This window comes from Lissotriton helveticus, chromosome 11 (genome assembly GCF_964261635.1).
Source record: "Lissotriton helveticus chromosome 11, aLisHel1.1, whole genome shotgun sequence".
NCBI lineage: Eukaryota > Metazoa > Chordata > Amphibia > Caudata > Salamandridae > Lissotriton > Lissotriton helveticus.
The window spans coordinates 821,269,663-821,283,774 of record NC_136072.1 but is presented as its reverse complement, the minus strand read 5'-3'; the positions used below and the strand labels follow the sequence as shown (position 1 = coordinate 821,283,774).

Below are 14,112 nucleotides of genomic sequence, written 5' to 3'. Positions count from 1 at the left end.
GCCCAAGCGTTTGGTCACCTGGTGCCAGATCTGCACCGCACAGGCTGCAGGGCCCACAAGTCGCCCTCTCCATACCTTCGAATAGAGTACACCTAGATACCCTTCCCACCCCATTTGGTACCGGTCAAGCAAATATGCGGGGTCAAGCAGAGCAGTACAACCAGTGGTTTACTACGACTAGTTGCAATGCCCAATATTAGAGTCTCATGTCCGGGAGGGCAATCCCTCCGTCGTACCACCCCTTAGACAATTTGTGTAATGCAATACGCGGCGTCCCTCCAATCCATAACAGTGATCTCAACTCACTATCTGTCAAGGTTACAAGCACTCTTACCTGTAGGATGGTTGTAGATGGATTTCGCAGAGACGTTATGGACCTACTTCCCCGAATTCTAGGCAACACCCAATGATTTATTTGCACACTCAGGTAGTTAAATAGAAAAAAGGGAGGTAGGCCGGATCGGGGACGCTACCTGTTCCTTGGTTGTCGACCTGCGAGGCAACAAAGAAAACTTTTGTAATTTTTACCCCTTTTTCACCTGTAAACAAATACTATCTAATCTACTCTACAATGTTCTCTTTAGTTATACCCTAAGAGAGCCTACCTGCGACCTTTCGAATCTAAACGTCGCGTCCGTGTTGTCGTTGTGAAGAGTCTTGTATCTGTGTGGGTTGTTGTCGAGAGAGTTGAGGCCAAATGGGTAGTTTCTGTACTCCTAAAGAATATAATTACATAAAGAATAAGTTACCATCCTTTCCACTGTTGCATGTCACCACATCATATCATCTACAGCTCTTGGTATCACTTACTCTATGTATTCATTCAAGTCTCTCTCGTTCTTCACAACCTAAGTAGAAATATGAACTAAACAGAAAAGCAAATAAAGAAACAAAACATCACTTGTACTCTTCCCGAGATTTCTCTTTGATTAAGCTCAAAGTCTCAAAGTCTCTTGGTTTCTTTCAGGAAATCTAATGTCTGGATATCTCCTTTACCAAGATTCAACAAATGTCTTCGAATATTCTTTCAGGTAAGTTCCTTAGTCTTTAACAAATTGCTGCTTGCTTGCGTTGGGCGCCTTGTAACAAAAGAAAGGGTTTCACTTAGCTTTAAATTCCGTGTTCTTCTTGCAGCGCTGCGTGAAGAAGAAAGGATTCCAATCCGGATGTCTTGGGCGTTGGCAGGCGATCAGGCTTCCAGGGCTCTTCCAAGGTGAGTTCCTCTCGAGGGCGGCGGAAGGCAAAGCGTCGAGAAATGTTGGGTGTGGCCATTTATAGTCGGGCCGCACTCGAGAGATGATGACGCACTGCGCACCTTTTCTTTGCGTGCGTGTGCGTTTCTGGAAGGTTCTTTACCCTGCCGGTCTCCCCCAAGCTGTTCGTCAGAAATACGCTTCCCAGAGCAGATCCCCAGAATAAAATAAACACTTAGTAATCTGTACATCAGAACTTGAGACAGCAATGTACCGTGAGTAAGAAAGTTCAAATGATACATGAAGTAAAAATAAACAGGAGATATTTACAGTCACATTAAACATCATACCTTCACTATGGCGTGCTGGATTCACGGGACAGGGGTGGGTTTCCTGAAGGGATAAACTGCTCTCTTCTAGAGCTTAGAGTGTTGAGATGTACAGATTCATGACAGTACTCCCCTCTCAAGAGCCCCCCCAAAACCTGAGGAACTGGTTTTGGTTTTCCTGGATTCTGAAGATGGAAACGTCTTATCAATCGAGGAGCATTTTGTAGGTTAGAAAGAGATTCCCAGGATCATTCCTCTGGGCCATAACCCTTCCAATGTATTAAATAAAACAGTTTTCCACGGATTCTTTTTGAATCTATAATGTTTTGAACCTCAAATTCCGGAACACCATCTACTTGAATAGCTGCGGGGGGTTTCCTAAATCTGGTCATAGGATTGCAGGGTTTTATTAACGATACATGGAATACCGGATGAAATCGATATTTGGCTGGTAAAGTCAATTTAACACTAACAGGATTTATCAGCTTTTCAATATTAAATGGCCCGATAAACTTAGGACAGAATTTTTTACAAGTGTTTATCTTTAAATTTTTTGTGGATAACCACACCTTATCTCCAATGGAGTAGTTGGGTTGTGATCTCCTGTGTAGATCTGAGGCACTTTTTTGTCTCTCTTTCGCTTGGGCTAAATGATAATGGGCCAGGTCTTGGATGTGAACTAGTTTCTTAATATGATCCTCCAATGATGGGATTATAAAAGGAAACCGTATTGATCCAGGGATATTTTTAGGATGAAAACCATAGGTACTAAAGAATGGTGATAGAGTAGTAGAGGAATTATCCATGTTGTTGTAAGCAAATTCCAGGATCCATAATAAATCTGACCATTCCTGCTCTTCCTCTGCTAAAGCACATCTTACAAATTGCTCTATGGTCTGATTGGTTCTTTCGGTTAGACCATCCGTTTGAGGATGATAACCAGAAGATGTACGAACATCCATGTTTAAAGTGTTTCCTAAATTTTGCCAGAAGTGGGAAATGAATTGAGGGCCTCTATCAGAAATTACTACTGAGGGGATGCCATGCAAGCGAATTACTTCTTTTGAAAATATTTGTGTTAACTCTTTAGCAGAAGGAATCTTCTTCAATGGGATAAAGTGAGCCATACGAGAAAAATGGTCTACCACGGTTAAAATAGTATTAAAACCATTCTTAGTCTTAGGGAGTTCGACTATGAAGTCAAGGGATATTGTATGCCAAGGTTGAGGTGGTATCGGAAGAGGAAGTAGAAGACCACTAGGTGCTTGGTGTTGTGTTTTATTCTGGGTGCAAACCACACAGGTCACAATGTAAGTTTGAACATCTTTTAACATAGATGGCCACCAAAATTTTCTTTTAATTAAATGACTGGTTTTCGTTACTCCTGGATGTGCAGACATTAAAGTATCATGATGTAAATGTATCACCTTTCTTTGAAGTTCTTGTGTGGGTACCATAATTTGTTCATTCATATACAGCAAGTCATCTCTAATCTGCAATAAAGGATACTGATTTTGCCATTCTTGCACTTTTTTGTCTTGTATCTTTTTTTTTTATTTCTTCCACCACATCGACTAAAACAATTCCAATCTTAAAACAGTGATCAGACAATACCGGCTGAGTTTTTTCAGGTGAGCAATCTTTTTCTTCTGTGATTCCCATACGTGATAAAGCATCAGCTTTTAAGTTCTCTCTTCCTGGACGATAAGTGATTATAAAGTTATAATCATTAAAGAATAGTGTCCAACGCAATTGTCTAGCCGTGAGAGCTTTAACAGAACGTAAAAATTGTAAATTTCTATGATCTGTATAGATTGTTACAGGATGTCTAGCACCTAACAAATAATGACGCCATTCTTCAAAAACTGCTTTGATGGCTAACAATTCCTTGTCAGCGATAGCATAATTTTGTTCCGTAAGGGTGAGTTTTCTTGAGTAATATGCTATAGGATGCATCTGACCAGTTTCTTTATGCCTTTGAGAAAGAATACCTCCAATGGCACATTGTGAAGCATCCGCTTCAACTATATAAGGAATGGAAGGATCTGGATGCATTAACACAGGTGCTGAAGTGAACTGCCTTTTTAGATCTTGAAAGGCTTTTTCTGCATCGCTATTCCACTCAAATTTTACATTCTTTCGTAGTAACCTAGTTATTGGGGTTATAATTTGAGAAAAGTTACAAATGAATCGTCTGTAAAAGTTGGCGAAACCTAAAAAACTTTGAATTTGTTTCACTGTGGAGGGACTGGTCCAATCGAGAACTGCCTGAATCTTTTTTGGATCCATCTCAATACCTTTTGGACTTAAAACATACCCAAGAAATTCTACTCTTGTAGTATGAAAAGTACTTTTTTCTAGTTTTATGTACAAGGAATTGTCAAGACGTTTTTGAAGAATAGCTCTTACTTGCTGTACATGTTCAGTGGTGTTCTTAGAATAGATGAGAATATCATCTATGTAAACTTTGCAACAGATATCCAAAAATTCCCTTAAAACTTCATTTATAAAAAATTGGAAAGCTGCTGGCGCATTGCAAAGTCCGAATGGCATGACCTGATACTCATATAAACCGAATTTGGTACGGAATGCTGTTTTCCATTCGTCACCACTTCTAACCCTTACCAAATGGTAGGCTCCTCGCAAGTCCAATTTGGTATAAATGGTAGCATCTTTCAATTGGTCCAATAAGGTTGGAATTAGTGGAAGTGGATATCTATTCTTGATGGTCACATTATTTAGAGCTCGGTAGTCAATACAAGTACGCAATTCACCTCCCTTTTTAGGGATAAAAAGAGAGAATGTCGAATAAAACCATTGGCTAGATACTCATCTAAATATTCCCTCAAGTGTTCGTTTTCTTTTTCGGTGAGAGCATATATTCGACTACATGGTAAAGTAGCTCCAGGCACTAAATCTATTCGACAATCAAAATCCCTATGTGGTGGTAGGGTATTGGCTTTTCTTTTATCAAATACATCATGGAGATCTGAATATTCTTTTGGGACTCCTTCCAATAGCAATACACTCTTTGAGTTCATTGGAAAATTACTTCCTTGTATTAATAACTCTGAAGTTTGGGGTTGAAAACAAGAAGAATGACAAAATTCAGAATCAAATAGTACAGTTTTCTTCACCCAGTCAATTTTGGGGTTATGCTTTACGAGCCAGGGTATACCTAGAATCAAACGAAATTGAGGGGCATCAATGATGTCAAATGTAATGTTTTCTTTATGTCTATTTAAGCATGTCATTTGAAGAGTCTCTGTGTGAAATTGAATTAGTCCTGATGATAATTCTTTACCGTCAACTGCTCTAACTATCTCTGGGTGCTCCTTGGATTCTGTTTTAAAATCTAATTCCTGCAGAAAATGAGTGTCAATAAAATTGCCTGTTGCCCCTGAATCAATCAAAGCGTCAACAGACCAAACTATTTCCTTTCTAGAAAGAGACTGTAAGGACATTTTTATACTGAGATGATGAGAAGTTACATCTGGGGTGGTGGAGGCCAAACTAGATAACATACTCGACAATCTGACCTCTTGATTTGTCGAGCCAGTTAGTTTTCCGACTGTTGAACTAAACCTAACTCAGAGTTTTTTCCTTTAGGTTTATTTGGGCGTACTGGACACTCTTTAACGAAATGTCCAGTTTTTCCACAATAGAGACACTGATTTAACCTTCTCCTTTTGTCTTTTTCCTCTTTAGTCAGAGGTCCTTTGATGGTACCTATCTGCATAGGTTCCCCTAAATCTACCTTAGGTGTCGGTTCTGTCTTGACACTGATTCTATCTTTGAAAGAAAATAGTTTTTGTTCAGATTTTCCTTTTTCCCCTCTGCGTTCAGACAAACGATGATTTAGTTTTACCACTAGATCAATGAACTCCTCAATATCATCAGGTGGATCTAAAATTTGTGTGATCATATCTTTTAACTCTTCCTTTAAGCCTTTATAAAAGAGTGAAACCCTCTTACTTTCAGGCCAACGAGCTTCTATTACTAATCTGTTAAACTGAGATATATAATGTAGTAAGTCTGATGAACCTTGTTTTAGATGAAGTAGTTCATGATCTGCAGACTGAACAAAAACATGTTTAGCAAACAATTTCTTCATTGTGTTTTTAAAACGCCTAAGGTCATAAAGAATGGGGTCATCACGTTCTACTATCGGTACTGACCACAGGGCCGCGTCTCCTCCTAAATAGGATAAAATGAAAGCTATCTTAGAGGAATCATCAGGAAAGGATGTGGGTTTGGCGATAAAATGTAAATGGCATTGATTTAAAAAGATTGAAAACTTGTTACTGTCCCCATAAAATCTTTCTGGTTGTGCTAAGGGAACAGGTACAGGAGTCACCACTTGAATCTGAGTTGGTGCTGTAGGGGAACTAGAATGCAAGGTTTGAAGTCCTGGTTGGAAAGTTGGTGGTTTCAATACTGATCTCTGAGTTGGGGAAAAATTCCAAGTACTAGGGCCAGATTGAATACTGTTTTGAATTACAGTAACATCTCTACGAAGTGCGGCATTTTCAGTTTGTATTGCAGTTAACATATCTGCTATATCTTGCAGAGAAATCGAGGCGGAAGAATCCATAACGTCTGGGCGAAATAATCGTCGTGGGCTTCTGTCAAGGTTACAAGCACTCTTACCTGTAGAATGCTTGTAGATGGATTTCGCAGAGACGTAATGGACCTACTTCCCCGAATTCTAGGCAACACCAATGATTTATTTGCACACTTAGGTAGTTAAATAGAAAAAAGGGAGGTAGGCCGGATCAGGGACGCTACCTGTTCCTAGGTTGTCGACCTGCGGGGCAACAAAGAAAACTTTTGTAATTTTTACCCCTTTTTCACCTGTAAACAAATACTATCTAATCTACTTTACAATGTTCTCTTTAGTTATACCCTAAGAGAGCCTACCTGCGACCTTTCGAATCTAAACGTCGCGCCCGTGTTGTCGTTGTGAAGAGTCTTGTATCTGTGTGGGTTGTTGTCGAGAGAGTTGAGGCCAAATGGGTAGTTTCTGTACTCCTAAAGAATATAATTACATAAAGAATAAGTTACCATCCTTTCCACTGTTGCATGTCACCACATCATATCATCTACAGCTCTTGGTATCACTTACTCTATGTATTCATTCAAGTCTCTCTCGTTCTTCACAACCTAAGTAGAAATATAAACTAAACAGAAAAGCAAATAAAGAAACAAAACATCACTTGTACTCTTCCCGAGATTTCTCTTTGATTAAGCTCAAAGTCTTCTGGTTTCTTTCAGGAAATCTAATGTCTGGATATCTCCTTTACCAAGATTCAACAAATGTCTTCGAATATTCTTTCAGGTAAGTTCCTTAGTCTTTAACAAATTGCTGCTTGCTTGCGTTGGGCGCCTTGTAACAAAAGAAAGGGTTTCACTTAGCTTTAAATTCCGTGTTCTTCTTGCAGCGCTGCGTGAAGAAGAAAGGATTCCAATCCGGATGTCTTGGGCGTTGGCAGGCGATCAGGCTTCCAGGGCTCTTCCAAGGTGAGTTCCTCTCGAGGGCGGCGGAAGGCAAAGCGTTGAGAAACGTTGGGTGTGGCCATTTATAGTTGGGCCGCACCCGAGAGATGATGACGCACTGCGCACCTTTTCTTTGCGTGCGTGTGCGTTTCTGGAAGGTTCTTTACCCTGCCGGTCTCCCCCAAGCTGTTCGTCAGAAATACGCTTCCCAGAGCAGATCCCCAGAATAAAATAAACACTTAGTAATCTGTACATCAGAACTTGAGACAGCAATGTACCGTGAGTAAGAAAGTTCAAATGATACATGAAGTAAAAATAAACAGGAGATATTTACAGTCACATTAAACATCATACCTTCACTATGGCGTGCTGGATGCACGGGACAGGGGTGGGTTTCCTGAAGGGATAAACTGCTCTCTTCTAGAGCTTAGAGTGTTGAGATGTACAGATTCATGACACTATCAATGCTTTTGAAATACGAATCAGAGATTGGGTATGGGAGGTTCTGGAGGACATACAAAAACCGGGGGAGGGCCAACATCTTAAAGAGGGCTACTCAGCCCAGTAGGGACAAAGGTAGGGTTTTCCAGTGGGTGACATCTTTCCTGAGTCTATCTAGAGGGGCAGCTAAGTTCTTGTCATAGGAGAGGCGAGGGTTGGAGGTGATAAATATCCCTAAATAACGAAAGCCGTCAAAGGCCACCTCCAGGTCGCAACCTGGGGGCAATCGGGGGTCTGGCCGTAAAGAACGTTTACTACTGATTTCGTCCAGTTAATAGCGTAGCCTGAGTACTTGCCGAAGTTGGTAAAAATATGTAGGAGGCTGTTTGGGGACGTGCGGGGAGACGCCAAGAACACCAGTATATCATCAGACAATATTCTGTCTTCATGATTGTCACTCCATTTCAGTCCTCTAAGGGACACATCTCTTTGCAACCAGGAGGCCAACGGCTCCAGGATCAAAGAAAAGATAAGAGGAGATATTGGGCAGCCCTGCCGGGTGCCTCTGCCCAGCATAAACATTTGCGATACTCGGTTGTTAACCTTGACCTGGGCCTGCAGGTCCGTTAATAACAATTCAATCCAACCCAGGAATTGTGGGCCAAACCCGAGACGCTCCAGCACCTGAAAAAGGTAGGGCCATTCTATGGAATCAAATGCCATAGAAGCATCCAAAGAGAGCACCACCGCATTCTCCTGTATGTATCGCTGTCGGCTCAAGACATTGTGGAGATGGCGAATATTCCAAGTTGTGTTCCGTCCTGGCATAAAGCCAGACTGGTTGGCGTGAACTAAGGATGAAAGCAGTGGGATAAGCCTTTGGCTTTGACATTGATCAAAGAGATCGGGCGATAGGAACTGCAGCTATCTGCCGGTTTCCCAGGCTTTCGGATGACCACTATCGAAGCAAGTCGCTGATCGTCCGGGAGGATACCCTTATCAAAGCTTTCAGGGAACATATTTTTAAGGGGCGGGGAGACCCGTGGGGCCAACGTCTTAAGGGATTCAATTGGAACGCCGTTGGGCCCCATTGCTTTCCCGGAGTGAATATTAGTTATGGCCCGGCAAATTTCGTCCTCTGTGAGGTCCTCTTCCAACCTCTCCCTATCAGTGTCAGATAAGGTAGGCAATGTCATGTCAGCTAGCAATTGACGAGAATCCTCTGTCGCATATGTAGTGCAGGAGTTGTAAACCCTCTCTAAGTGACTGGCAAAGGCTTCCGCAATACCCTGTTGGTCCGTAATTGGCCCTGTTGCAGGTATGGTCATCTTGGGTACCCAGCACTCTCCCTGTTCCCGTCTCTCTAGCCATGCCAGCATCTTCCTCGCCCTGTCTCCCATCTCATAAACCATTTGTTGGGTGTGTAACAATTTGGCCCGAGTTTTGTCCCTGGCTAGAGATCTGTATTCCAGCTGCTTAATGGCCAATAAGTGGGTGGTGGATTCACAGGGTGAGCGCACGTTTTGGTCTTCCAGCTGTCAAAGCTCCGTCTCTAGGTTGAGCAATTATTGATTCTGTTTGCGAATATAGCCCACTTTCAATGCTAACGCTTGCCCCTTTGGGGTACCATTCTTATCGGGGACATGTGGGAACTAAAGGTGATAGAAAATTTCTGGCTCTCAGCATGTGAGGAAATGGGGTGTATTAGATGGTGTGGTAGTGCAACCTCACTGTAAGACACTTACGAACCCCTTTAGGACCCTTGAGTTTCATCTGTCAAAACCTCAGCTCAGTCCTAGGTAGGTGTGGCACTGAGCAGCAAGACTTACACATAGGAACAAGTATTTTACATAGCACCAAAACAATTGAAGAAGAAAGCGGCACAACACTCAAGAAATCCGAAACCAATGTATAAAACTAGACTGTATTTTTATAAGAATTTAGACACGAGAATGAAAAATATCCACCGAAGAGTTCCAAAGATTTTACAAGCAATAATAACTCAATGCAAATTCACTGAACTGTGAACAAGCCTTGGCAAAATCAACAAATTGGACACAGAAACTTTTTCAAGGAAAACGTAGGTAAGTGTCACTGATGTCGGTTAGAAGTACTTGGGGTGACCAACTCCGACAGGTTGCTAGTCAAGGGGACCAGCAAGGTCCTCAAGAACAGTTACATTCACAGGTAAAGCAGTCGTTCAGCAGATCCAGGCACTTGTTGTAATGGATTAGGGATGCTGAAGATGCTCTAAGGATGCTGTGGATGTGACAAGGTCGATGTGGGTTTTCTTGCAGGGATTCCTCGGTCCACGAAGAAGGTGAGGGAATCTGGATGCAGGGTCGATGCACCACTAAGTATCCTGCGGTCTGGCCGAAGTCCAGTCACCCGTTGTCACGGTCACAGGTCAATCCTTCCTGGGTTGGTAACTTTCCTTCTGATATTTCTGACAACACACTCAGGTTCAGTGAACTTACTTGTAACTCTGTGCATCGGGTCTTGGTCCTCGTGCTGCATGGAGGCTGTGGCAGCAGCTTGAAGACTTTGGGCTACCACTCTTCCCCAGCAGACTTCTTCAGCTGTTGCGTCCCTGTGCTGCAAACAGGAGGCCACTCAGCTGGCCATTGGAGTTCTCTTGGTTTAACTGGGCTTTGGAAATGGCTTCTCCTTATGCAGGGTACGGCAGGCACAGTCCTTCTGTTCGCTAGCCACCAGGTGCAGCAGGTACAGTCCTCATCGGTTCAGCCTTTTTTGCTGGTCCCTCAGTGCAGCAGGACAGTCCTTCTTGGTCTTTCTGAATCGGTCGAGAACCGAGGTCTGGGTGCCAAAGGTGCCCCCTTCATGCTCTGAAAGTGCCTTCTGGGCATGATGCAGTTAGTAGACAATGGGCCACCAGGTTCCCTTCCATCTAGTGACCACTTCCTGTGTAGTGTGCCATCTGGCTACCCCAGGATGCACCATTCTGGCCACTCACAAGATAGCGAGACCCCTCTCCTGGTGTACAGACCTTCCTTACCCACCCCTGGTGTGTGGCTAAACGCCCCTGAGGAAAACACAATTTGGCAACTGGTTTTGTCTCCCATATTAGCCTATCTACTTCAACAATGGGGCAGTACTCCACCCTGGTGCTACAAATCTGTCCTTCAAATGTGGCTCCACCTTTGAAGCCTGCCTTTTGGGGCTAATACCCAAGTGGATTCTTGCAGGAGGGAGGTGACTCCTCTCTGGCCTGCAATGCCTTATTGTTATCCTTTCTGAGAGCTTTTAACATGTCTCTCCAGGAGGGCAGAAAGCAGGCTTATGGAGCAAGCTTTGTGTGTGTCCAGGAAGGCGCTGGAGTTTTAAAGGCAACAAAGTGGTAGCTTAGCTTAAGCTGCACACTGCAACAAGCTACATTCATTTCGTCTTGAGATACAAGTCGGACTTAATGTAACCAGTTTGATATCTTGGAGTGCTCATTTAGGTTGCACTGTTCAGGAGTTAGCACAGCTGAGGGGATCAATATGTAATCCTGTACTCGCCAATTGGACGACTAAGTGTTTCCACAGTAAAAACTGTTGTTTTGCTTGTTTTACTGTCACTTTATATGTAAAGTGCATGCCCTACCTGTGTCATATGTTGCACCCGGCCTTTAGGGCTCGATAGGCCTGCCAGAGGTGTGACTTACACACATGTCCAGGGGAAATGGTGACCTTGCCATTATTCTCAATGGCAAAGTCAGGCTAGCAGTGCACTACTGCTCTACCAGTCCTCAGTGGTGGACTGGGGAACATGTTTTACTTTTTGGGGCCTCCATGGTGGCACCTCCAGTGCTACATGCCCTGGGGTGCCCCTCTAACTTACATGTCCTTGGTACCAGGTTACCATTTACTAGGGACTTATAGGTAAGCCTGACATTTCCAATTGGGAACAGTCAATTCAACATGCACTTTAGTGTAAGGGCACTTGCACTGAGATCTGGTTAGCAGGCCTCAGTGCACTCTCAGAGTCGAAAAACCAGCAGCATCAGTTAAAAAACCTGGTGGTAACCATACAAAAAGAGGATGTTGGAAAGTGGATTGGTAGTAGTGGTAAAAATATATCTACCACTGGCAATAAGGCCACTAACACAATTTAGGGCTCAGATTATGTCTCAGAAAATTATTCCCATGCTCAACCCTTGGTAGCTTGGCTGCGAGCAGGTAGGCTTAGCTTCAGAGACAGGTATGTAAAGCATTTAAAAACACCAATTCAGTAAATAACTAAACACAACACACAATACAAAATTCAACACCAATTTATAAAAATAGGAAATAATTGTATCTTTAAAATAACACCAAAATGAAAAATATCCAATGTAGGGAGCTGGAAATATTAACTCATAAAACATAGAAACCTATAGCGCCTATTGGGACATCTGGTCGCGCTAGACCGGGACAAAGTCAAAGTTTCAGGCTGACCACAATGGAGCCCTGCACGTATACCCATCGTAGTAGGCCTCGGTCAAAGTTTTTACCTACTGACTTAGAAATGTTCTTGGAGATTTTTTTTTCCTGGGGTCCCTCGTAGTTATTCACCAGTCCTGATTCAGTGAGGGTTTGCCAGCTTGCCTTGCGACAAGCTCCCTGTCAAACCTATGGAAATCAGACCTCCAGAGCTTTCCAGCTGGACGAACCAAGGATTCAGGCCAGTTTGCAGTTGAAGGTGGGCAGTTTGGCTCTCTCGGTTGATCCCGGTCACCTCTTCTACGTTCAGACTTAAAAACGTTTATGGAGCTTTTTCTTGCGAGGTCTCTCGATGCCCTTGACCAGGCCAGGTTTGGTGAGGCTTCGCTGGCTTGGGTTTCGACCAGCTCCTAGTCAAACTCTGGAAGTCGGACCTCTGGAGCGTTTCAGCGGGATGGACCTGGAGGACAGGCAGGCTTGTGGTTGAGGGTCGCCGGCTTGGTTGGCCAGTTCGAGTTGGTTCACTTATGGAGCTTTTTTATTCAAAGTTGCTCCATTGTTCTCCAAACTTCTGGAACTTCTTCTTGAAGTTCCTTTGAAGGTCCCCAAGCGTCGAAAACTTCCTCCAAGGATCTGGAAGCTCCAAGGTGATCCTTGAAAGTTTTGGATTTCAATTCCCACAATCTATTTATGCAAAACCCTTACAAATCAACTGGAGTCACAACAGGCTGAGATTCTTGGTGGTGAAGGTCTATGCGAGCTCTGTTAACCTGTAGCTTGCAGGAAGTCTGCTCTTTAGGCCTTTTGAAGCAGGTTTGATCCACAGGACTGTAGTTCCAGATTGTTCAGCATTCATAGTCAGTCAGAGTGCAGTACCTGTTGGGGCAAATCAAACTTCTAGCATGGACCCTTCTTCTTCTGTAGTTTCAAGCAGCAGACCTGAAAGGCACTGCCCCTCTCAGTGGAGAAGTGTGGCTCAATGGTTAGAGCAGGCAGACCTCGATGCAGAGCTCTGGCCAGGGACCAGGGTTCGATTCCCGCCTCGGCGGGTCTCGGGCTCATTAATTCCCCTGACCGGATATTCTCGCCTCAGTGCCTATTCTGATCATGGGTCCCGCGCTGCAACTCTGGGCAATAGCTTGCTTAGTCTCCACAACGGCCCCCACAACACAAGGGATGCCTGGTCTGCACCATGGGGGTGCCCAGGAGTGGACACTTCACAGGGAAAGCCAGGAAGGGTTCCCTTGTGGTATTCGTACAAGCGCCGGGAAACCCACTGCGGGTAGCTGTGCGCTATACAAGTACAAAAACAAACAAACGTATTCAGTGCTGTCTGGGGTCACAATAGGGCACTCCTGTCCAATGAGGTGCAGAGCAACACCCCAGAGCATGACTATTTCCTCCAAAGTGAAGCACAATGGTCTCCCAGAAAGCACTATTTCTCCATAATTCAATATGGCTCAGCTGAGAGGCAAGAACTGGCTAAACCAACCTCCAGGGTGGCTCATCTCCATAGTCTCCCTCCCCGGGCATCTGCACATTCTGTCCTTAAGCCTGCCATCTGGCTGGGTTCAAAGGGGGTTTGCATAGATGGACCTAGCTTTCTCTGCCTGTCCCACTGGCCCTTTAAAGCTCATGGTTTATGACCCCCTCCCCGTTGCTCTGGCATTCCTATGCAGCAGAACCCTCTCCTCCTAGAACGGCTCTTCACCCCAGGTGCCACTTATCAATTTATCAAAGCAGGCTTGCTACTTCACTTAACTCTCATCAACAAGTGCAGAACACTAGAAGGCTGAATTTTGACTTACAGACAAGAAAGTCTTATAACTTCTTTGCTGAACATTTTAGGGTAAATTCAACAACAGCACGTTGTTGGATTTATCAATACCTTTCTCCAGAGTCTTTGACTGAAATTTTTCCACAACCCCTAGCGTTAGCTATTAATTAATAACTCAATGCCATGTTAACTTATGTGGCTGGGGATCTGCAATGGGGAAATTGAACTGAGCAATTTCTCCAACACCAGGGCTTATAAAACATATTTATAAGGACCCTGCCTATACCTATAAGACCCCCACCCCTGGAACACCTAGGGGAGCTTTTAGGGGTTCTCAATATGTAAATATATTACAGATCCTCACTCCACAGTGCGAATAGCACAAAAGTCGATTTTGGGAAGCCCTTTACTACAATGAGGGAAGTGAAATGTGCAATTTCACTATCCCCGGG

At 43.7% G+C, this 14,112-nt stretch overlaps 1 protein-coding gene across 1 annotated transcript in view; it reads left to right on the top strand.

Annotated features, from left to right (window-relative positions):
* The window catches only part of LOC144790902 (uncharacterized), a 115,433-nt gene extending 102,892 nt beyond the window's left edge, over positions 1-12,541 (top strand). The window contains exons 2-6 of the mRNA XM_078665544.1: positions 968-1,031; positions 1,135-1,213; positions 6,797-6,860; positions 6,964-7,042; positions 12,432-12,541. Coding sequence (XP_078521670.1) covers positions 1,010-1,031; positions 1,135-1,213; positions 6,797-6,860; positions 6,964-7,042; positions 12,432-12,541 — 354 coding nt within the window. The 5' untranslated portion in view covers positions 968-1,009. The remainder of the gene's footprint in view (positions 1-967; positions 1,032-1,134; positions 1,214-6,796; positions 6,861-6,963; positions 7,043-12,431) is intronic.
* The last annotated feature ends 1,571 nt before the right edge of the window (positions 12,542-14,112 follow it).